Source organism: Coffea arabica, chromosome 8c, assembly GCF_036785885.1.
Source record: "Coffea arabica cultivar ET-39 chromosome 8c, Coffea Arabica ET-39 HiFi, whole genome shotgun sequence".
Taxonomy (NCBI): domain Eukaryota; kingdom Viridiplantae; phylum Streptophyta; class Magnoliopsida; order Gentianales; family Rubiaceae; genus Coffea; species Coffea arabica.
The window spans coordinates 30878196-30902124 of NC_092325.1; the positions used below are offsets into that span (position 1 = coordinate 30878196).

Below are 23929 nucleotides of genomic sequence, written 5' to 3' on the forward strand. Positions count from 1 at the left end.
ACTCATGAAAGATTCACTCACAAATGAAAAGCTTACAATGAACCTCACACCACTAAGACTACAAATATTCTTTTTGGAGTATTTTCTCACTAAAATCTCTCTAGATCTTTTGTATCTTCAGTGTGCCAAAGTTTTTCGAAGTATCTGACCAACTACTATTTATATAGGACCAAGAAAGAGCCTCATTAAAGCTTCCAACGGATAGAAAGTAGCTGAACAGTCAACTAGCCGTTGGTAGTGTCGGACGTCCGATAGCCCTATTTTATGCGTCCGACAGCAGGCAGTGAGTTTCAGAAATTTTCTTCAATTCTTTCGGACGTCCGGTGCAAGCTCTTTATGCGTCCGACAGCAAACAAACAGATTTGAGAAATTATCTTGTATCTATCGGACGTCCGGTAGAGACATATTCAGCGTCCGATAGGTCCGATAGTTTCGTCGACTTCGAAGGATCCTATCGGACGTCCGAAGCATGCGTCCGAAGTTGTGCAATAATTATCGGACGTCCGATCCTGACATCTTGAGCGTCCGACAGATTCAGCAAACTTTGTCATCTTTCAATTGTACTTGATCATGGAATCAAATAACTTCATAACTGAAAATATATCTTGAAAAAACATTAGTATCATCCATTTGTTTTGTAAACATCAAAAGATAGGGATCAAGATCAACAATCTCCCCCTTTTTGATGATGACAAAACAATGGATGGAAAGAAACAAAAATAAGTATAAGCTCCCCCTCAATCATTGCAACCAAAACTTTTAAGAGCCAAACTCATAATCTCAGAATAAGCTCCCCCTCAATCATTGCAACCAAAACTTTTAAGAGCCAAACTCATAATCTCAGAATAACTTTCCCTTAAACATTGCATCCATTTCTCCCCCTTTTTGTCATCATAAGAGTAAAAATCAACTACTATAATCCAGCAACAATAGCAGAGAATTCAATATTCCAAGAAAAAATAGAGAAATGACAGCAATCACAGCAAATCATCATGAGATCAGCATTATTCTTTTATCTCTCTTTTTGACATCATATAGATTCAGTAGTATTCAAAGATATCAGCGAAAACTCAGATCAAAGTATCAAAAGAAAAAAATATTCTAAACAAGAATCACTGCAATGATTAGACAAAACTTTCTACTTGTTAAAATTAGCATCATGTCTAAGTATCCACATGCATTTCATGCCTTTTTTTATATTCTTTCTCACATAGCAATCACTTTTCATGTGACCTTTTTGACAACAGAAATTACACATAATCAGGGAATTATTTATATGAACAGGTTTAATAAATCTTACTTGTCTTCTCCTATGGATAGCAAACTCATTTGCAGCAGAATTTATCTTAAAATGAGTTTTTGATTTATTACTTTGAAAACAGTCCTGTTTTTTATGTTGAAGCAACTCATTTAAATCATCCATTCTTCTTTTCAAATCATCTTGTTCCCTTTTGAACATTTCACAAAAACTTGTTTTTCTATCAAGATCCAAGTGTAAAGCAGTCTCACTTTTTTTGAAGTAATCATTTTCAGCTTTCAACTTTTTGTTTTGTTGAAAAAAATTTGCATTATCTTGAAGCAAAAAACTAATTTTCTGTTTTAACTCCTTGTTTCTAACATAAGATTCTTTCAAACTATCATGCAATTTTATAATGAAAGATTCAAGATCATCATCATCTTCATCATCACTTTCAAATTGAGAGTTAGAAGATGTTACCTCATCATCTCCAATGGCCATGAAAGCCAATTGAGCAGATTGATCTTCCTCTTCAATTTCACCATCGGAATTGCATTCATTCCATGTGAATTGAAATTTGTTTATTCTTGGTTTTCTTCCTTCTTTCTTCTTCATCACTGGACAGTCACTTGCATAGTGTCCAGGTTGGCCGCATTCAAAGCACTGATCAGTTTGCTTTTTGTTGAACTCTAGCTTCCCTTTGTTTCTCGAGTTGTTGAACTGATTTGGGAATGAATTGCTAGGTCCACCATTTCTGAATCTCCTCTTGTTGAGTATTCGTTTGAAACTTTTTGTGATGAGAGCGATATCATTGTCATCACCTTCCACATCTTCTTCATCTAGGGAGGCAAAATCATTTTCATCTTGTGAGGCTTTTAGAGCAATATTCTTTCGCACTTTTGCATCCTCTTCCTCTTGCACCTTAGTCTTAAGTTTCAGCTCATAAGAGGTAAGAGAATTAATAAGAGATTCAATAGGCATAGTATTCAAATCTCTAGCCTCCTCAATAGCAGTCACTTTATTTTCCCAATCATTGGACAAGGCATTCAGGATTTTTCTATTTTTCTCACCAAGAGAATATTCTTTTTCCAGCACCTCTAAATCTTTAATGAGATCATTAAATCTACAATACATTTGATCAACATTTTCATGAGATTCCATCTTGAAAGATTCATACTTTGTAACTAGAATGGACTTCTTTTGTTCTCTAACATTCTCACTACCTTCATGAATTTCTTTCAATTTGTCCCAAATTTCTTTAGCTGACTTGCAACCCTTGACTCTAATAGATTCATTTGAATCTAATGCACAATATAACACATTCATGGCTTTTGCATTTAAGGTGAGATGAGCTCTATCCACAGCAGTCAGTTCACTTCTTGTTTTCGGTCTAGATGCATGAGTATTTTCATCTATAAGAGAGGCATCATATGGACCTTCACTAATAATAAACCACAATTCGATATCAATAGATTGCAAAAAGATAATCATTCTTTCTTTCCAACTCATATAATTTGACCCATTAAACACAGGTGGTCTAATAACAGAATGTCCTTCAAAAAACATAGCATTATTGGTTGTCATCTTTACTCCAAAGCCGATTGAGCTTAATCTCTAGGAGACCAAGCTCTGATACCAATTGTAAGGCCCAAAACAACCAATTCAAAGATCATAAACGAAACAATAAGTAAATAAAAAGGAAAGGATTGCAAACCAATTAACTACCCAACTCCTCTTGAGCTTGTAGATTAATTGAAACAAGCTACTTCAAGTTGATGAATTACAATCACTCTTGTGTACAAAGGAAGGTTTACCTCCTCCTTGCCCCAAGCAGCACTCGGTCAAGCCAGGACGTTTTACTATCCCTCAGGACAACCCTCACAGAGCTACACTCATGAAAGATTCACTCACAAATGAAAAGCTTACAATGAACCTCACACCACTAAGACTACAAATATTCTTTTTGGAGTATTTTCTCACTAAAATCTCTCTAGATCTTTTGTATCTTCAGTGTGCCAAAGTTTTTCGAAGTATCTGACCAACTACTATTTATATAGGACCAAGAAAGAGCCTCATTAAAGCTTCCAACGGATAGAAAGTAGCTGAACAGTCAACTAGCCGTTGGTAGTGTCGGACGTCCGATAGTCCTATTTTATGCGTCCGACAGCAGGCAGTGAGTTTCAGAAATTTTCTTCAATTCTTTCGGACGTCCGGTGCAAGCTCTTTATGCGTCCGACAGCAAACAAACAGATTTGAGAAATTATCTTGTATCTATCGGACGTCCGGTAGAGACATATTCAGCGTCCGATAGGTCCGATAGTTTCGTCGACTTCGAAGGATCCTATCGGACGTCTGAAGCATGCGTCCGAAGTTGTGCAATAATTATCGGACGTCCGATCCTGACATCTTGAGCGTCCGACAGATTCAGCAAACTTTGTCATCTTTCAATTGTACTTGATCATGGAATCAAATAACTTCATAACTGAAAATATATCTTGAAAAAACATTAGTATCATCCATTTGTTTTGTAAACATCAAAAGATAGGGATCAAGATCAACAATCTCCCCCTTTTTGATGATGACAAAACAATCTCCCCCTTTTTCAAATTGATTGCCTGAAAGTTAGAAAAAGACAAATGCTTCAAAGCTTATTTGAAGTGAGTTTCAATGTGGAAAAGGTCATTTTGGGTGATTCTTTATCAGTTTTATAAATTTAAAAGACTAATAAACTTTGCTGTGACAATTAAGAGAACATAAGAAATTGTCAATTTTTTAATAAAATTATATTCTCTTCCCCGAGGATAGGGATTGACATTGTTATAAAATGCTACACGTAGGGAAGTCAATGATAATTTTTTAAAGTTCAGAGGCACTAAGAAAAAGATAAGAATTTTATGAAATTATCCCTAAATTTATTATTTTTGTTGGACTGAATTTACTCAAGTTAGGACTGAATTGACAACTATGATTGCTCTAACTCAAGAAATTTGCACCCTTGACTCTTGTTGTTTGCACCTAATCACATGTTTCACAAGGTCATCAGCTGGTGGAGGTAACGGAATTTTAAACCCAAAAACTTGTAGACAATGAATTCGTTTTCGTGTCAAGTGTAAGAAATCTACGGACTACCAGTAAGATATCATATACATCAGGAATATACTAGCACCATTTTAGCTGGTTACATTTACGTGAAAGCAACTATTTACTTCTGAAGGTGGTTCGATGCTGGCAGGAAAACATTTCAAATTAAATATGCAACTGATATCTTATGCGAGATGATGCTTTAGTAGGAGAAAGGATTAAACCAAAGTACCAAAGCATGGTGGACAAACGCTCAGAAACATATACATGATCGAAGTCTCTGCATAAAAAAGTCTCTTGTGATAAACTTAATATGCAAAAAAATCTCCGTAATTTCAAAACATACAAAATGACATTTCATGTTTTGAATTAAATTGTAAAGGTGACGGAATCCATTAAAATTAACAGAAATGACTTATTGGAATCTAAAAACAAATTTTTTATATCTAATTTTTAATAAATATACCTGATTTACCTGTTAGCTCCCAATTCTCTCTTTCTAGAAAATGAAACAAATAATTTTGTTGAGTTGCCTTTTGCTTAGTTATATCAGGGCATTTTGTCATTTCGTCCGTCCCCGTTAATTTTAACGGATTCCATTACCTTTATAATTTAGTTCAAAATATAAGGTATCGTATTGTACATTTTGAAACTACGGGGCCTTTTCTATATATTAAATTTACCACAGGGAATTTTTGCTTTTTACTCTTAAAAATTAAGTTGTACGTATGTGTATATGTATGTACGAATATATATATATATATATATATGAATATATTTATATATTATTTATAATTTTTTGGGTGTAAAACCGAAAATACCTCATTTAATCTGGTCCGTAATAGAGAATATCATGCATATAAATATTAGGAGAATTTTAAAAATCTTAAATCACCAAATATGCATCTAAATTACGACGTTCTTAAATGATCAAACTAGATTCTCACTTAGTCAAGACATTATGGTTTCACAGTGTAGCCGGCTGAATTATCATAGGTGTTATGCTCATTTGCTTACTAGTTTCCTGGGCTTTTAAAAAACTGTACATTCAGTTAAGAAGCTAATTGGTGGTTTAGCAATTAGTTAAGATACTTATCAAACTTAAACTACCATAGATATATAGTATGGATAAAATACACTTTACCACCTGTGATTTAGCAATTTTTCATATAACCCATTATAGTTTTAAAAATTATATATAACCCCCTCATATTTTGGATTAAAGTGTCAAAGTGATGGAAATGATCATTTGTAACAGAACCTATGAAAATGTCGAAATTATCCTTGTCTAAAAATTAAAATTGTTGAAGTGACTAAAATATATAAATATAATATGCATGACACTCTAGCCATGTATGATTTTATATTTTATCATATAACCCCCTTATGGTTTTCAAAATATATACATAACCATCTTGTGGTTAATAAATAGTTTATTTCATCTTTACATAGGAGTATTTTTGATATTTTAGTTGACTCCGTTATGAAATGCAAATTTCATCACTTTGACACTTTAATCCAAATTATGTGGAAGTTACATATAACTTTTAAAATCATAGGGGGTTATATCAAAAAGCACTAAACCACACTAAGGTAAAGTGTAATTTGCCCTATATAGTATCGACATATAAATCCCATATTGAGGCCTCTTCACACCACGAAAGACTAAGGCCCTGTTTGGCAAGCGAGTTTTTTGGTTGTTTGTCTAAAACTTTACTATAGTTTACTGTAGAAGTTATATAAAAAATTTTTGAAGTGTGTAAATTTTTGAATATTTCGAAGTGTATAGTTTAAAAACTTTGAGAAGTTTTTTAAAGTTACTGTAGTTCAAGTTATTAAAAAACTTGTAGCAAACAAATTTAGCCAAAAACTTGCTTGATAGAGTGACCCTATGGAAATTATTCCACTAAAAAGAAAACGACAGCACAACCATAAATTTTAAAAGGACATTCTATATACACTAATTACCAATAATGATGTTGGGAAAGCAAATCATAAACTTCAAACACTTTAATTCAAAAGTCCAACAATAAAAAAGCTTTGGGATGCTTGATGAGTGCGACTGATGTTGTTTTTTATTTTTTAAAAAATAATTATGATTATTTTTTAGTATAATTTGATTATTATGATTAGCACGGTTAAGATAACAAATCATCAAAAACAATATTTTTCTGCAAAATGTCGGAACTACCTAAAACAAGTTTCCAGTGCAAAAGATCCAAGATCTAGAATGCAAGATAAAGTCTGGTCATGTTAGGCTAATTCAAGCACATGGCAAAAACTCCGATTTTTTACAACAAGAAAAAAGAATGGATTTCTAGAGCTAACGAAGTAATATGTTACTTCCCTTTTCTTTGCAGCCAAAAAACTATAAAATGAGGCTTACAAATCATCAAAATATTAGGAAAAGCTTTCAACAAAAGCAATTCGGGTGATTTCAACTTGGATAATCAAAGTGTCTTCTACAAGGAAGCCTTTGGAAGCATCTTCAATATCATTTAGAGACATAAAGAAAGGCCAAGCCCAGTTTATGCTTGAAGCAGATAACATATGATTGGCTGCCCAAAACAAAAGTAAAATAGTCCTTGGAATAATCAAACAACATGCATGTATGTGTCCTAAGCAACTAAATCTCTAGATAACATTATGTACACGAGCTATATTCACCTGTTCTTTTACAGTCCTTTCCATTCTTTTCGGATTTTAAGCATATCATGTATTCGGCATATATTCTAGCTGCAGCTTCCCGGTCATGGAATTCCAGATAGAGGGAAACACTTTTGCCTTCCCGGTCACCATAACCCTCTAGATAAAGTTTTAACTTCCTAGATCATATGATACTGTTAGGAAATAGCAATAACTACAACTACAGAAAATGGTTTTGGCGTGAAGATTCACTTTCCTTAAAGAAATTTGCCCCCACTATTTTACTACCGGGTTTGTGGCAATTCCCTATATGAATAACAAAGTCAACTAGAATTTCCACACAATAGTATGCAGAAATTCTCACAAAACAGTTTAGAGAATATTGTTTTGAACGAAGTAGAAAAATAGTAAAACCAAAGTAAAAGTGAGTTTTCGGATATCTGATCACTCTTATTTATAACATTTAGATATCCCAAAAGAAATGTCATGTCTTTTAGAAACATATTTCTTCATAAATATGCACTTTTTAAATATGAATGTACACTTAACGGTTGTATGAGTTGTATCATTAGATACAACGCATAAAAGGAAACCGTTTATTTGAAAAGAAATATTAAAACGAATTCATAACCTCTTCCATTCTTCATACACTTTCAATATGGAATTCATCACTAACTATTGCGAATAGAAATGCCGTGTTGTATGTTGTCAGAAACCAGTTTTCATCCATAACATGATATTTGTAATTGATGTTTTTTTAGTCGAATCCATACCATTTGCAATCTCCTATGATGAAAACATCAGAAGAGATTTTACTGCATAAAGTAGAATAATTACTTACACGCCAAGTGTAAGTGGTATCACTAAGTTTCTGTGGCAAAACTGTGCGCTCTCCTTTGGCATATTTATTAACCAAAATCTCAACTCCAAACACAGATTTAGCATTGAAAAGGTATCCTTGAGTAGTGTCTTCGAAATCACTGCGTGAAAGAAATCGGGCAAAGCCCCATTCTTTCTTCAGTTCATGAAATCGGCTCAATTTTCCACGGGCATCTAAATGAACAAAACAAAACGATTAGTAATGTAAGCAGTAAGCACAATTCTAATTGTCTAAGAAAAAATGTGTTCAAGCATATATATATATATATATATACACACACACACACATATATGTGGAAGTAGGAAATAGTCCAGAAACCTAGAAGAAGAAAACCTCTGAAAATGACATACTTGTCTCCAAGCAATTTATAGCATGGTTCGCCATCGCGGGTCACGGTCGCGTCGCGGTCTCGGTTGTTCCACATCCGTCGCGGCATATCGGTTGAATATCGGGTGATACGCACATTATAACATATGAAAATTTCTAAAAATTTTGAAAAAATTACTAAAATTAGAAATTACTGAAAAATGCACAATTTAAAAAAATATCCGAGTCATAAACTTCTCTCTAATTTGAAAGCCTCTCTCTCTATTTTGAGAGCCCCTCTCCTGCGAATAGGAGATTCCAAAATTTGAATGTTAGTGGCAACCCAAAATAGAAAGAACATTTGAACTTTCAAACCCAACAATAGTGACCTTTCAACTTCCCTACAATTGAAACACCCAAAAATAGAAACAGTAATTCAATCTTCGAGCTAAATCCTCTGTTCTCAAATGTGAAAGAAGCCATGATCCTGAGAACTGTGGAAGGCTGATACCCACAGAGGGTGTTTGTGTGTATAGCTGAGACTGTGTGTGCTAGCTAGAGGGTTTCTAAGGTTTGGTAGCACAGTTTGTTAGGTTTTCTGAACTTTTCCTTACATAGTGTTCTTCTACTCTGTCTTGCAGGTTTAATCGATTGGAGCTTCTAAGAAGGGAAATAGTGCAAAGGTAGAACCAATGTAGCTGGGATTCTGGAGGATGGAGGAAGAATTAACTCGAGCTTTTAGCAAGTTTGAGCTCTCTAAGTCGGAGCTGGAGGGTGTGGACCTCTGCTCTAATGATATAAGAGAGGGGGTCCAGGATTGTAGCAGAAGCTTAGTTGGAAGGTTGATAGGAGAAAAAGTGGCAAATTTCACTGGGGTAAAAAACTTTACCAGTCATGTTTGGGGGTATTCGAGAAATATGGTTGTAACTGAGTTAGGACCAAACCTTTTCAATTCCAGCTAGAAAAGGAGGATGACCGTGGAAAAATTCTGATGGGAGGGCCGTGGATAATGGATAATCAGATTCTAGTGATTAAAGAATGGGAAGTTAGGTGTGAAAGAAATCTCAACCACTTTAGATTTGTGCACTTATGGGTACAAATCTGGAATCTTCCAGTCCACCGGATATGTAGAACAGTGGGGTTCAAGTTAGGGAAACTATTTAGATCTACAAGGGAGGTAATCGTTCCACCAATGGGGGAAAGAAGGGAGGCATATGAAGATAATGGCTGAGATTGATGTTCTACAACCTCTTCTGAGAGGAACTCTAGTGAAGTTGGAGGGAGTGAATACTTGGGTGGAATTTAAATACGAGCGATGCTCGGATTTTTGTTACAATTGTGGGATAATAGGTCATGGGGACAAGTCATCCACTGGAGAAAGGAGTGAAGGGTAGTCTAGTAGGGAAGGTCAGTATAGGGCCTGGATGAGAGCGGGGAACATAATGGTATCCCCTTTGAGAGCTTGGAAAACGACTGGCACAGAAGCAAATCAGAGAGATATGGTGATATCATCGGTAAGCAAAGTGTTTGGAACAAGCGTTGGGACAACTGCTGAAAAAGGGCCTGGGGTTATGGTTGAAATGAGCAGTAGAAGGGGCGACAAGGAGGGAAAGGATAGCGATCAGAAGAAAGCAGTAATTGAGGAAAAGTGGAGAGAGATTCTGAGAGAAAGTAAAGAGCTGGAAAAAAGAGTGGAGAAAGGGGAAACGAATGGGGAAAAAACACAGAGGGAAGTGGGATTGAAGAAAAGGAAAATATAGAAATTAGCAAGGTAACTGTGGATCTGAGAAAAAGTATGATCAGGAATGAAGGTCATCAAGTAGATGGCATAGTTATAGAAGAAATAACTGAAAGAGAGTCGATAGACACATTTGAAAAGAGAAGCATGATGGTCCCTGAGCGTGATGCTAGGAATGAATTGTGTCAGTCTCTAGTCAGTGGAGGCAAACAAGGTGAAAAGAAAAATGGTGGAGGAGCTTGCGAACTAAAATGGTACTATTAAGAGAAATAACTGATAGAGGAAATCTGAGGATTCTTGGAGAGAAAAGGAAAATCCAGGAAGCTAGACAGGATATGGACATCATGGAAGAGGACATAGTAAAAGGTCCAAAACACAAGCTGTTAAAAGAGGACATAACTGCTGCTCAGCATGGAGGGGAATTGGAGGCTAGCCCCGCAATGCCTCCACTTACCCAATGAAGGTGGCAGCGTGGAATTGTCGAGGTGCAGGAGGCCTCTCGACAATTCCCCAACTGAAGGAGGTACTTCACCTCCACTCTCCTAGCATAGTTTTCTTGAGTGAGACAAAAAAACCAGGAAAAATTTATGAAACAGGTACAAAAAAGGGTTAAGTTTGAGAATAGTTTTATAGTGAGCTCTAAGGGTAGAGCAGGGGGTTTAGCATTGTTTTGGAAGGAGGAAGTGATATTGCTGGATGTACAAGGTACTGATTGGTACATTGAAGCAAGGGTGGTAGACAAGGATACTAATGAGCACTGGTGGCTGATAGGAATTTATGCAAGTATGGAGGACAGTGTAAGAAAGCAACAATGGAAGACTAGGAATTTGAAGAATAATTTTAGGGAGATTGCATCACACATTATTATGCGGGTTACTCACTTCTGTAGTTGAGTGAAGGTGAATAGACGAGTCAAATGTGTTATGTTTGCTGTACAGGTAACTTTTGCTTAACTTGATATATGAGTGCTTGTGAAAAATTGGAAAAGTTTGTAAAGGTATTCCTTGTGTTTAAAAGAGTCAATTTGAATGATCAAATGTGTATATTTCTATATCTTGAATCTTTGTTTGTGGTATTTATTTGTATTGCTTGAGGGCAAACAATGGTACAAGTAGGGGGGAGTTGATAAGTGTATTAAATGCACCATATTTTCTGGGTATCTTAAGGAATTTTCAACCATTTTGTGATCAAAAGTTAGTGTTATATATGAGATTAGTGTTAAAGTTGATGTTTAAAAATGTTGATCAACGATCATGCTTTTGTCCCTCTTTTACTCATTTGGATGGTTAAATTTGTAGGAAAAGCGGCAAAAGGTGTGAAGAAAGAATGATTACCAAGATTGATGATGGAAAAGAGGTGTTAATGGACAAGGAATTTGGGGACAGGGAAAGAGACTACACGAGTTGAAGTGGTTTTATCTCTCTATTCTAGTCAGATTGCTTTTCCCCCATGTTTCCCTGACGTTTCACATATATGAGATTAGTCAATCCCCCTAATCTACCAACAGGATTGCAGAGGCCCCGTCCTGGGTCTAGACACGTGGCAGTCTAGGTATGGCCGAGCTGGGCCTCGGCCCCAGGCCCCTGGCAGCCGTCCCGGGCCGCGCTGCTGCTAGGGCTCCTGAAGGGGCAGGGGACCATTCCGCAGAAGTCGGAGGGAATCCCCCTTATCGCGGGATAAGGGCTATACCGGGCAAGTCCCGAAACATACGAAGGTCGGACTCCCTTAGCAGGTATGAAAGGTAACTCACACTAAGGAAAAAAGGTACGCTCACTATTGGCGAACAACTCTCGACTGTTTGCTCCCGTGAACTGGACTCACCGGAAAACTAACTTGACCGTCGGAGTGCCCTCGGGGACAACCCTCGGGCCCCCTTTGCTAGTTCATTCTTGTTTGTTTTGCAGGCTTGGAACCAGCTCTTCCATCAGCGCGCCGAGCTCGTCAGGTCAGCTCGGTCCAGGGAAGCTTAGCGCTTCTTCAGTTGGCGCCGTCTGTGGGAACGCAAGGTAATCAAGATTGTGTTGATGGCGAGAACGAGATCCAAGCGAACGATAGAGAGCACCGGCCCTAGAGGCGGTGAGGGATCCCGACGGATGGAGACTGGGGCAGACCCGGGCGCTGGGGGCTCAGCCCTGTCGGGAAAACGGAGGCAGCAGATTTTCCAGTTCGTGACGGAGAACCTCCCTATGCTGGAAGACATCATCCGGCAGGCGAAGGAGGGGGGCGAAGCCAGTGGCGCACAGACCTCCAAGGCAAAGGGGAAGGAGAAAGAACCACTCCCCGACCCCTCGGAGGATGAGTCACGCGATCAGCCCCTCAGAAGGAAACGGCCACGGACTCCCCCTCGGCCCCGAGCCTCGGTGGTCGGGGACAGGGAGAGGTACTCCCGCGACCGGTCCGCGGGGAGCCGTCCAAGAGACCCCTCCCCAAGGAAACCCACGCGGAATGGGCCCGAGCGTTCCCCTGCTCGGTCTGTCAAGAGCCGGCCGCGCGACCTCCCCCCGTGGAAACCTGTCCAAGACGAGTTCGAGCAGATCTTGCGGCCGCAGTTGTACCAGGACAACTACTCCACCTCGCCCTTCCCCCAGGAGATAGAGGATTATCCCCTACCCTGGAGGTTCAAGATCCCGAACATTGAGATGTATGATACTTCAACCGACCCGGAAGACCACCTCTCGATCTTCCTGACGCACATGCAGACCAAACAGCCGCGGATGAGATCCGCTGCAAGACCTTCCCCATGTTCTTAAAGGGGAAGGCTCGGCTCTGGTTCCAAGGCCTGGCCCCAGGGTCTATCCGGAATTTCCCTGAACTGGCCAGACAGTTCGTAGCCCAATTCGTTTCCTTGAAAACTTACTCGAAAAATGCGACCCACCTAATGGCTATCAGGCAGAGGCCTGACGAGTCCATGAGGAATTTCATGACCCGCTTCAACGCGGAGAGTCTACAAGTCAGGGACAAAGACGAAAAGGTGGTCATGGCCGCCTTCGTGAATGGGCTCAGGGTAAAGGAGCTCTTCTACAAGCTGGCCGAGAAGCCACCTAAAAATCTGGAGGAACTTCTGACCAGGGCGCACGCGGCCATTAATGCGGAGGAGGCAGGCCGTCTGAAAAAAGAGTCAGATCGGGAGCTCGAAAATCGGAAGGGACGGACAAACCCCCTAGAGGGCAAGGATGTTCCGACCAAGAAAAACGTCTTTGACCGGCTCTCGAGGGAGAAAGTCCCTGCTCCGCTGCCACTCCCGGAGAAAGGCTACACCCCTTTGACTCGGCCTAGGGCCCAGATCCTATCTGTCATGGAGGCGGAAGGCCTGGGAGGTCGGCCGCCCAAGGTGGGGACGCCTCGGAACAAACGGAACCAGGACCGGTACTGCACCTTCCACCGCGATGTCGGACACGACACGGAGGGGTGCTGGGCCCTGCGGAAGGAGATCGAAGATCTGATCTAGTGAGGGTTCCTGGGGCGATTCGTGCGGCAAGGTTGCCCCGGCCAGAAGCCCGGGCACACCTACCGCACAGATCGGGGCGAAAGCCGGGGTCGCGACCGTCCTGAGAGGTGTGACGAGCGTCAGGGCCCCTCCCCCAAACAGGATACCCAGAACCTGGCTGGAGTGATAAACACCATCGTCGGGGGCCCCACCGGGGGGGACAGTCACACAGTTCGGAAGAACAGGCAACCTCCCCCCGAGGAGGATGACTCCCTGAAGCGGCTGCGCATGGACGAGGAGATCACTTTCGGACCAAGGGATGCGGTTCCCCTAGCGTCCGGAAACCATAAAGCCATCGTGATAGACATTGTCACCAACAACTATCGGGTGAAAAAGGTGTATGTCGACCAAGGGAGCGCGGTTGACATTATGTTCTATCGGGTGTTCAAGGAGCTCGGGTTGGAGGACGGACAGCTGACCCCAGTTCGGACACCACTGATGGGCTTCACCGGACCCCCTATCAATTCGGAGGGAATGATCACCCTGATGGTCACGATAGGGCAGGCCCCCAAATGCCGGACCATCCCTGTCAATTTCGTCGTGGTCAAGCAACATTCCCCGTACAACGTGTTCCTGGGTCGGCCTGTCTTGAACGCTCTCCGAGCTATCCCCTCAACGCTCCACCTAAGCGTCAAATTCCCCATTCCGGGAGGAATAGCCGAGGTGCGCGGTGATCCGGAGGTGGACCGAGCTTGCTACCTGGCCATGCTTCAAGGACGGGAGATGGTGGTCGCCCAGACGACCTGCCTGGAGCCCTACATTTCAGGGGAGGAAGCTCGGCAGTTGGGCACTCAGGACGAGATAGAGGAGTTCCCCTTGAAGGAGGACCGGCCCGACCAGGTGATCCGCATCGGCTCGCTGCTATCCCTTGAGCAGAAGGAGGGTTTGAAAGCCCTGTTAAGGGAATACTCACAGGTCTTCGCCTGAACGGTTGAGGACATGCCGGGGATTCCAACCGACCTGGCCGTCCACCACCTCAACGTGGATCCTCGCATCAAGCCGGTAAAGCAAAGGAGAAGGAGTTTCGCCCCAGAAAGGAATGAGGTGATCAAGAAAGAGGTCGGGAAACTGCTGGAGTCTAAGATCATCCTGGAGGTCTACTACCCGACCTGGTTGGCCAACCCGGTATTGGTTAAGAAGGAGGACCAGACCTGGAGGATGTACGTGGACTTCACGGATTTCAACAAAACTTGCCCAAAGGACTGCTTTCCTCTATCGAGAATCGACAGGTTAGTAGATTCTACTGTGGGATTTGATGTTTTGTGCTTTCTGGATGCCTTTAAGGGGTACCACCAGATAGAGATGGCTGAGGAGGACCGGGAAAAGACCTCCTTCATCACAGAGGAAGGAACCTACTGCTACCGGACTATACCGTTTGGCTTGAAGAACGCGGGAGCTACCTACCAGCGCTTGGTCAACAAACTGTTCCAAAATCAGATCGGCAGAAGCATGGAGGTCTACGTGGATGACATGATCGTCAAGAGCCGGACTGATCAGCAGCTCGTCCCCGACCTGAGGGAAATCTTGGGCATCCTGCGGGAGAGCCGGATGCGGCTGAATCCGAAGAAATGTACCTTCGGTGTCAGGTCGGGAAGGTTCCTGGGATTTCTGGTGTCTCGGACGGGATCCGGGCCAACCCGGATAAGCTCCAAGCTATCACGGACATGGCCCCCCCAAGGAGCGTGAAGGAGGTCCAGCGGCTCACAGGAAGGATGGCCGCCCTGAACAGATTCCTCTCGCGCTCCGCGGTCCGGGGGCTGCCCTTCTTTCGCATGCTAAAAGCGCCTAAAGACTTCCAATGGACGGAGGAGTGCCAGAAAGCCTTCGCCGACCTCAAGGCATACTTAGCAGAGTTACCCACTCTGACCGCCCCGGAGCAGGGGGAAACCCTGTTCCTATACCTGTCTGCTTGCAACGAAGCCGTTAGCGCGGTCTTGGTGCGGGAGGACAGGGGGTTTCAGAGGCCGATATATTATGTCAACCGTGCTCTACAAGGGCCGGAGACGCGGTACACGCCGGCTGAAAAATTGGTCCTGGTTTTGATGCACGCTGCCCGAAAACTCCGACCTTATTTCCAGGCCCACAGCATCGTCGTCATGACCGACCAGCCCCTACCGCAGATACTCACCAAACCCGAAGTCTTGGGCAGGATGACCAAATGGGCCGTCGAGCTGGCCGAGCATGACATCGGCTATCAGCCTCGCACAGCCATCAAGGCCCAGGCCTTGGCAGACTTTCTTGCTGAGGGGGCCAGCTTGACCCTAACCGAGCTAAACCCTCTACGCGAGGATGTACGGCCGAAGGAGCCATGGGTGCTGTTCGTAGACGGGGCCTCCAGCAAGGAAGGAAGTGGAACAGGTCTGCTGCTCATCTCGCCAACCGGGGAAGAGCTGACCTATGCTCTCCGGTTTGACTTCCCCGCGTCTAACAATGAGGCTGAGTATGAGGCCCTATTGACGGGGTTGCGGATAGCCCACCAGATGGGTATAACCGCGATCAAAGTCCGGAGCGACTTTCAGCTCGTCGTCCTCCAAGTTCGCGGGGAATAGGAGGCCAAGTAGGAGGTCATGAAGAAATATCTGGCCAAGGTGCAGGAGGCAATAGCCCTGTTTGATACATTTGAAATCGAGCGGGTGCCAAGGTCGCAAAACAAGCGTGTAGACGCCCTGTCAAATCTGGCATCCTTCTCGTTTGCGCACCTGAACAAGGAAGTTTTGGTAGAGGTGGTAAAGCAGAAAAGTATCGACCAGGTCCAGGTCCTGGCTATAGACAGTTCGGCCACCTGGATGACCCCCCTCGTAAACTTTCTCAGCTCGGGTGCCCTCCCTGAGAACAAAACCGAGGCTCGCTGGATCCAGTTCAGAGCTGCCAAGTACGCCTACGCTGGTGTAAAGTCCATCATGAAGTCCGGCGCCGGTCATTGAGAACTTTCTGAGAATTTGACGTTTGGCCCTCAAACTTCGAACTCTTTGCACTTTATCCACCAAATTTCTCCAATTTGTTCAACCAATCCCTACAATAACAACACAACTTCCAATGAGTAGTTTTCTGTCCAATTCGAGTACATAAGATGCAAATATGACCCAAGATCTCAGATAAACTACATGTAATCTACTCCCTATCAATATCCCGCACTAAACCAGTGCTTGTCCTCAAACATAAGAACAAAATCAATGAAGTACAAACAATGGCTCTATTCAAGACTATTATTATTAAAACAACCATTCTAAGCAAGTGTCAAGTTCTAATAGTGAGAATCAAATAGATACTTCTTCGATTAGCTTTTAATACTATCGACCCTTTCAACTCTGGTTAACTAAATTAGGAATGTAAAATATTTAGCAAGCATTTCCTCACAAATGACCCAACAAAATCTCAGACATATAAGCACATGGATCCACAGGCTAATATTACCACATTTTTTCTCCTTTTTTTTCTTTTTTTCTTCAAATTCCCCCACACTTAAGTTTTTTTTCAAATTTTAACAAGAAAAATACACTTAGTTCTCAGTCGTTCAAGTCTTTTGACGCAAACTCCCACATGTCCCAAATGCAAGAGCCTAGTTATTCAACTTTTACCACTAAAGAATCCCATACTCATAACTATCGACACTTTTTGACGTGAAAGTCGATACTTTTAGGTAAAGACCCCTAGTTACTAGGCAACGACAACTAGCGGAGTATAGTTAAATTAATGAAAAAAGCATATGAGTACAAATAAGAACACAAAAGTCTGTTTCATATCCTAATAATATGGAGAACTAAGATTAATAATTAATCCAACTTCACAAAAAATGCTAGAAAAGTTAGCAAAAAATTGAAAAAGTCTCAAACTATCAAACATTCACTAAAGAAACACTCTAAAGCAACGCCATTAAACACTTAACACATTCATACAAATAAACTTTAACAATAATAGCTCTTGAAATATAAGCCATCGCCTACTAGGGAATAGACAACAATTTGTTCCCCCCCACATACTTAAGACAACATTGTCCGCAATGTTGGGGACAAAGCAAAGAAATAATACTGCGAGGAAGGGAAAGAACAAAGGAAAAGAATGTGTAACTTCCCTGTGAGGGTGATAGAGAGTAATCCACGAACAATGCACAACCAAGAGATACAATGAAAAAAGGCTGCTACAAAGTAGCCCTCCAACGCACCAAGAAACACTACAAATAGGAGTTAAACACCACTAAAAATCTGCTGGACAATCACCAACACTAGCGAAAAGAACTACTAACAAAGAGCTACTAAATGGAAACGAAAAAGGAAATTCAAGAGGGGCCCTGTCTATATGGGCGCCAACTGGCCAACTCCTCGTCAATGCTGGTCACGCGACCCTTCAATCGCTCCACCACTTCCCTTGTACCCCACACCTTAGCTAGCACCGTGTGAAGGAGATATTGAATGCTCAAGGCTTGAGCTTGATGCGATGACCTCTCTCCGGCTCCTATATTTGCTTTGTCTTGGCCTTCGAGATTCGCCTCCTCATCGCTATCATGCCCATCTGCATCCTTAGCATAGGCAATGTGATTGAGAGTAGATACAGTCAAATTGTGGCTCAAATGATATACCTCCCTAGCTTCCCCCTGAAAATCGATACCAAAATGTTGAAAAACCAGAGTTAGTAAGCGAGCATATGAAAATACCTTATCCTTATGGTTATAACGAGTGGTGTTGGTCATGGTGCCTAAAACGATAGTGGCTAAGGGTATCCCTGCTAGCTCACCTAAGCCATTCTCCAATTTGTCGATGAGATAGCAGTCCACCACTCGCATCACATTCTTGCTACTCGACGCAAACATAACATTATGATTAAGCAAGTAAACCAATAGACTACATCAAGCACTCAAGAAACTCATAGGCACATAGGAACGATCTTTCACTACCCACCACTCTCGCGAAATCTCCACCCATAGCAAAACTTATGCAGAGAAGTTTCAAACATCTATTCTGAATCATAAACAATCGATGTCTTCCTATGTTCGAAAGGTGGACCGTCATTTCTAGCACCTAAGAGATCAGTCAAAAATTGGCAATTAAAGGATGTTCGTTACCCTTTGACATAACTATCGACAATCAAAGTACTAAACTAGGTTTTATACTCCATATTAGCATAAAACTGACAACCCGAAGTAATACTCAACAGGCAGATTTAGCATTCTCTCCTAACCCACGGTAGCAAATAATTCACTGAAGTGATATTAGGTGTCAAAAGTATCATCCATATCAATTTCTACTAACACAGTATTATTAAACCTATCTAAGTACCATTACTCATTTTCCACATTAGAAAAGTGAATAGTGTCGAATGAGGGTTGACGCAAACTACCCTCATCTCTAGTAGATCTTACTCGCTTATGTGAGGCTCTTGTGTTGCTAGCATTTTTAATTCTAGGAGGCATCTTGTAAGTCCAAGGACACCAATTGGCAATATACCGTGGAGGAACACCACTATTACCAACTCCTACATGCGAGGTTAAAGCTAACCAAAGAGCACCAATAACCCACAATAGCAGTAGCACAATTTCAAAAACATTAATGGCACAAGGATAAGGGAGACGAACTACACCCCAACCACCACAACTATATCCAACAAAAATAGATTTTTACTGAATTAATTTAGCAACAAGAAAAGACGCACCAACACCGCAGATGAAACCAATTCAACCACAAAAGTCACACAAAATTCGGTCCAAAAATTTCCCAAAAATGTTCACACACTACACCAAGAACACACACTAAGAGAAACTTGCGATTTAGATGTAGCAAAAGGTTGTTTCTTGACTAAATTTAAGGAAAAACTTACTCCATATAGTATTGATGGCAAATGCCCTTTGAGTTGCACTCGTAATTTGCTCCAATTTGGCGAATTGCACTCCTAGGATTCCTTATTCAATTTCCAAAGTTGACGATGAAATCCCATGAAAGTTGATAAAATCTCTATAAGCATGATAAGGGAGTCAAATAGAGGTAAATTTTCACAGAATAATGATGAAATAGGGGATGATTGAAGGAAGGGGGAAAAGACCGGCGCTGTTAGAGGAAAGAAAGGAGAGAAGGGGAAAAGAAAAGAAAAGAAGAGGCTTTATAGCCTTTGTCGGGTCAAAGATTGGCATAGGACATTGTGCCGGTCTTTGCCAGATTGTTCACGAACGATAATGACTGGTGCGGAACGTAGCGCCAATCTTCGCGCCGATCATTGCCAGATGTTTAGCAAAGGTGTGAACATGTTTTTCCTGATTTTTGCTATGACTGGCACAATGTCCGGTTGTATAACCGGCTTTGGTCTTGACACTTCCCCCCCACCCTTTTTTCTTAACAAAACAGAATCGATCCTGCAAAACAAGAAATGCAATTAATAACACTAATAATAGAAAAAAATAAAAATATAAGTACAAATAATAAAATATGTATTGCCTCCTATAAGCACTAAATTTAATGTCTTTAGCTGGATGAGGCCAACCCAATTACTCTGTTAACTTGACAACTTCCACCATTCCAACAACTTCTCCTTGTAAGTATTGCTTCCAACATTGACCATTCACCACAAATGGTTCTTGACCTTCTTTTTGAATTTCAACGGCCCCATACGGACCAGCGCATGTGACCACAAAAGGACCGAGCCATCCTGACTTCAGCTTACCAGGGAACAATTTGAGGCATGAATTGAACAATAACACCTTTTAACCAACTTTAAATTCACGCTTTAGGATGTGCTTATCATGCCAAACTTTTGCCTTTTATTTTGTAAATATGAGCATTCTCGTAGGATTTCCGACGAATCTCATTAAGTTCATTCAGTTGGAGCAGTCTCTTCTCATCGGCACTCTTAAGATCCAAATTGAGAGTTTTGACCGTCCAATACACCCGATGCTCCAATTTCACTGATAAATAACAGGATTTTCCAAAAACTAATCTGTACAGGGACATACCCAATGGAGTCTTGTATGCAGTCCGGTATGCCAATCAATTTTAAGTGACCAATCCTTTCTTGATGAATTCACTATCTTTTTTCAAAATCTACTTTATCTCTTGATTGAACACTTCAACTTGACCACTAGTTTTGAGGATGATACGTGGCATCCATATGAAATTTTATCCCATATTTGATCAATAATGTCCTAAATTAACTGTTGTCGAAATGGACGCCATGATTACTAAGAATTGTTCGGGGCACCCCAAAGCGTGTGAAAATATTCTTCTTTATGAATTTCACCACACTTTGACTCTTATTGTCCACAATTTCCACTACTTCAACCCATTTAGTAATATAATCCACTGCCACCAAGATATAGAGGTTACCATACGATGGTGGAAAGGGTCCCATGATATCTAATCCTTAAACATCGAATGAATCTATCTCTAGAATTTTTATTTGAGGCATTTCCTATCGCCTACAAATGGTACCAGTGCGTTGATATCTATCACAGGTAAATACATAGGTTCTAGCATCTTTAAACAGTATGAGTCAATAAAATTCCAATTGTAGTACCTTAGTAGCTATTTTGTGTGATCCATGATGACTCTCGTATGGAGAAGAATAGCAGTGTTCTAAAATCGATCGCATCTCCTCTTCTGGAATACATCTTCGCATTACTCCATCAGCGCAACGCCTAAATAATAGAGAATTTTCCCAATAATAATATCTTGTCTCAACAAAAATTTTCTTCTTTTGCTGAAAAGTCAAGTCACTATGTATAATGTTAGAGACAATAAAATTAATATAGTCAGTATACCAAGGTACCTCTATATCTTTTACCATCCAAAGTTGCTTATCTGGAAACTTATTTTCAATTGGAATGTTGTTATATGATTTCATAGGTTCCACTGTGACAAATGATCCGCCACCAAGTTCTTCGAGCCCTTCTTATCTTTAATCTCCAAGTCAAATTCTTGCAAAAGCAAGATCCAACGGATTAACTTGGGTTTAGCATCTTTCTTAGTTAGAAGATACTTAATAGCAAAATGATCAGTATAAACAATCGCCTTGGAACCGACAAGACAAGACCGAAACTTTTCAAATGCATATATTATAGCCATTAATTCTTTTTTAGTGGTAGCATAATTAACTTGAGTATCATTGAGAACCTTGCTAGCATAATGTATAACATACAGTTTCTTGTCTTTTCTCTATCCTAAAAGAACTCCTACTACATAATCATTAGCATCACACATTAACTCAAATGGCAAATTCCAATCAGGTGAACTGATTATCGATGCAGATGCGAATTCTTTCGTTATTCTGTAAAAAGCAGCCAAACATGCATCATCAAAGACGAAAGCCATATCTTTAACAAGCAAATCACAAAGAGTTTAGTTATTTTGGAAAAGTCCTTTATAAATCATCTATAAAAACCAGCATGTCGAAGAAAACTCCTAACAGCCCTAACAGAATTAGGTAGAGTTAATCTTACAATCATCTCAACCTTAACTTTATTTATTTCAATACCCCTTTCAGAGATTTTATGACCTAACATTATACCTTCCCTAACTATAAAATAACACTTTTCCAATTTAATACCAAATTTGACTCTTCACATCTTTTCAAAACACGGGTTAAATTGTTCAAACATATATCAAAGGAGAAACCATAAACAAAAAAATTATCCATAAAAATCTCAATAATATCTTCCACCATGTCTGAAATTATGGCCATCATACATCTTTGAAATGCTACAGGTGCATTGTAGAGTCCAAATGGCATCCTCTGATAGGCAAATATGCCATACAGGCAAGTGAACGTTGTATTTTCTTGATCCTCTGGAGTAATGGGAATCTGATTGTAACCTGAATAATGATCCAGGAAATAATAAAATTTATGCCCCGCCAAATGCTCCAAAATTTAGTCTACAAAAAGTAGTGAAAAGTGGTCCTTCCTTGTGGCAGTATTAAGTTTCCTGTAAAAGCACGCCAACCAATTACTAAGTTCATCTTTATCATTCCTTACCACTATCATACGTTCCTTTTTAGGCAAAACTTGCATAAGATTAATCCAAGAACTGACAGATATAGGATAAATCATTCCAACATTAAGTAATTTTATTACCTCAGCCCGAACTACCTCCTTCATATTTGGATTAAGTCTCCTTTGATTTGCAATGGATGGTTTGGCATTCTCTTCCATTAGAATTCTGTGCATTACCACAGACGGACTAATACCCTTAATATCAGAAATACTCTAGGCAATAGCTATCTTATGGTCCTGAAGTACCCTTAACAATTTATTCATTTCGAGTTCAGTCAAAGAAGAGAAAATAAATAATAACAGGATAAGTATCATTAGCACTTAGAAAAGCATATTTTAAGTGAGCAGGTAAGGGTTTAAGTTTTAATTTGAGGCAAGATTTTTTCTTAAGTGCAACAATTTTCTCAAACTGTTGACTTTTGACACTAGAAAGATCCCCATGCCCATCCAACCATTTTACCGAGTTTAGCAATCCAATATCCTCTACATGCTAATCCAAACTAAATGAAATCACACTTTCAAAAGTATTATCGATATTCTCATGCTCGAAAGCATTGCAAGACACATGATCACACATATCAACTCTTAAGCACGATTTTAATAGGAGGACATTTTAAAAATTTAAACACACTAAATTCTTGTTTATTCTCATCTACCCTTAAAGTCAGTTTTTTCTTCCAATAGATCAATGAGTGCCCCACCAATGGCCAAAAATGCCCTATCCAAACTTATTGGCATATTCAAGTTTTCTTTCATTTCAAGTACTAAAACGTCAGTACGAAATTAAAATTTACCGACTTGTACAAGCATATGTTCAACAACACCCACTGGATATCTTACTGAGCAATCGGGTAGTTGAAGGACCACCGTAGTAGGTGCCATTTCAGAAAACTTTAATTTTCTGTAAAAAGATGGAGGCATTAGGTTAATACTTGACCCAAGATCACACTGGCATCTATCAACAAAATATTCTCAAAAGAACAGGGCACTGTGAAACTCCCAAGATCCCTTATTTTGGTTGGAAGGCGATTCTAGACCACTACATTGCACTCGTTAGATAAGGGCACAACAACAAACTCCTCCAACCTTTGCTTATTTGACACTATTTCTTTGAGAAATTTGGCATAAGCAGGCATGTTTGCTATGGCCTTTACGAATAGGATATTGATCTGCAGCTTCTTGAACATCTTTAGAAATTTTTGATAACAACCCTCATTTGCCTTCTTTCTCAATATTTGTGGGAACAGTATAGGTGAAATGTATGGTTTGACCTCAGACGATTTTGCTTGGATATTATTCTTTACAATACCATTGCTCGAATCTCCCACTTTATCTCCTTTGTCTTCACTTGATTTTTTCTTTATGACCTCGTGCTTCTTAATCTCATGCTTAGGCGTTTGCACCAATTCATCTAGCACTTTTCCCGAGCGAAGTGTCATCGCCATAGTAGCCTTTTTGGAGTTTATTTCTATTGCGTTAGGTAGTTTACCCTGCCCTTTTTTCTATTAGAGCTTTTGCGAGTTGCCCAACCTGCTTCTCAAGATTTTGGATAAATGCTTGTTGGGATTGAACCATTTTGTCCAT

The 23929-nt window shown here is 40.5% G+C and overlaps 2 protein-coding genes and 1 long non-coding RNA gene across 3 annotated transcripts; 1 reads left to right on the top strand and 2 right to left on the bottom strand.

The window, feature by feature from the left end:
• Positions 1–6718: 6718 nt before the first annotated feature.
• Positions 6719–8228, bottom strand: LOC113705959 (MATH domain and coiled-coil domain-containing protein At3g58210-like). Its single transcript, XM_027227860.2, has 4 exons — positions 8195–8228; positions 7738–8017; positions 6986–7143; positions 6719–6876 (listed from the first exon to the last, which is right to left on the bottom strand). The coding sequence occupies exons 1-4, from the start codon at positions 8226–8228 to the stop codon at positions 6719–6721; spliced, it is 630 nt and encodes a 209-aa protein (XP_027083661.2).
• Positions 8229–12766: 4538 nt separating this feature from the next.
• On the top strand, positions 12767–14302 carry LOC113705958 (uncharacterized). Its single transcript, XM_027227858.2, has 2 exons — positions 12767–13205; positions 13368–14302. Exons 1-2 carry the CDS (start codon positions 12767–12769, stop codon positions 14300–14302), a joined length of 1374 nt encoding a protein of 457 aa, XP_027083659.2.
• Positions 14303–17432: 3130 nt separating this feature from the next.
• On the bottom strand, positions 17433–19409 carry LOC140013301 (uncharacterized). Its single transcript, XR_011820373.1, has 2 exons — positions 19187–19409; positions 17433–17966 (listed from the first exon to the last, which is right to left on the bottom strand). It is a non-coding gene; the product is annotated as an uncharacterized lncRNA (long non-coding RNA).
• Between the last annotated feature and the right edge of the window lie 4520 nt (positions 19410–23929).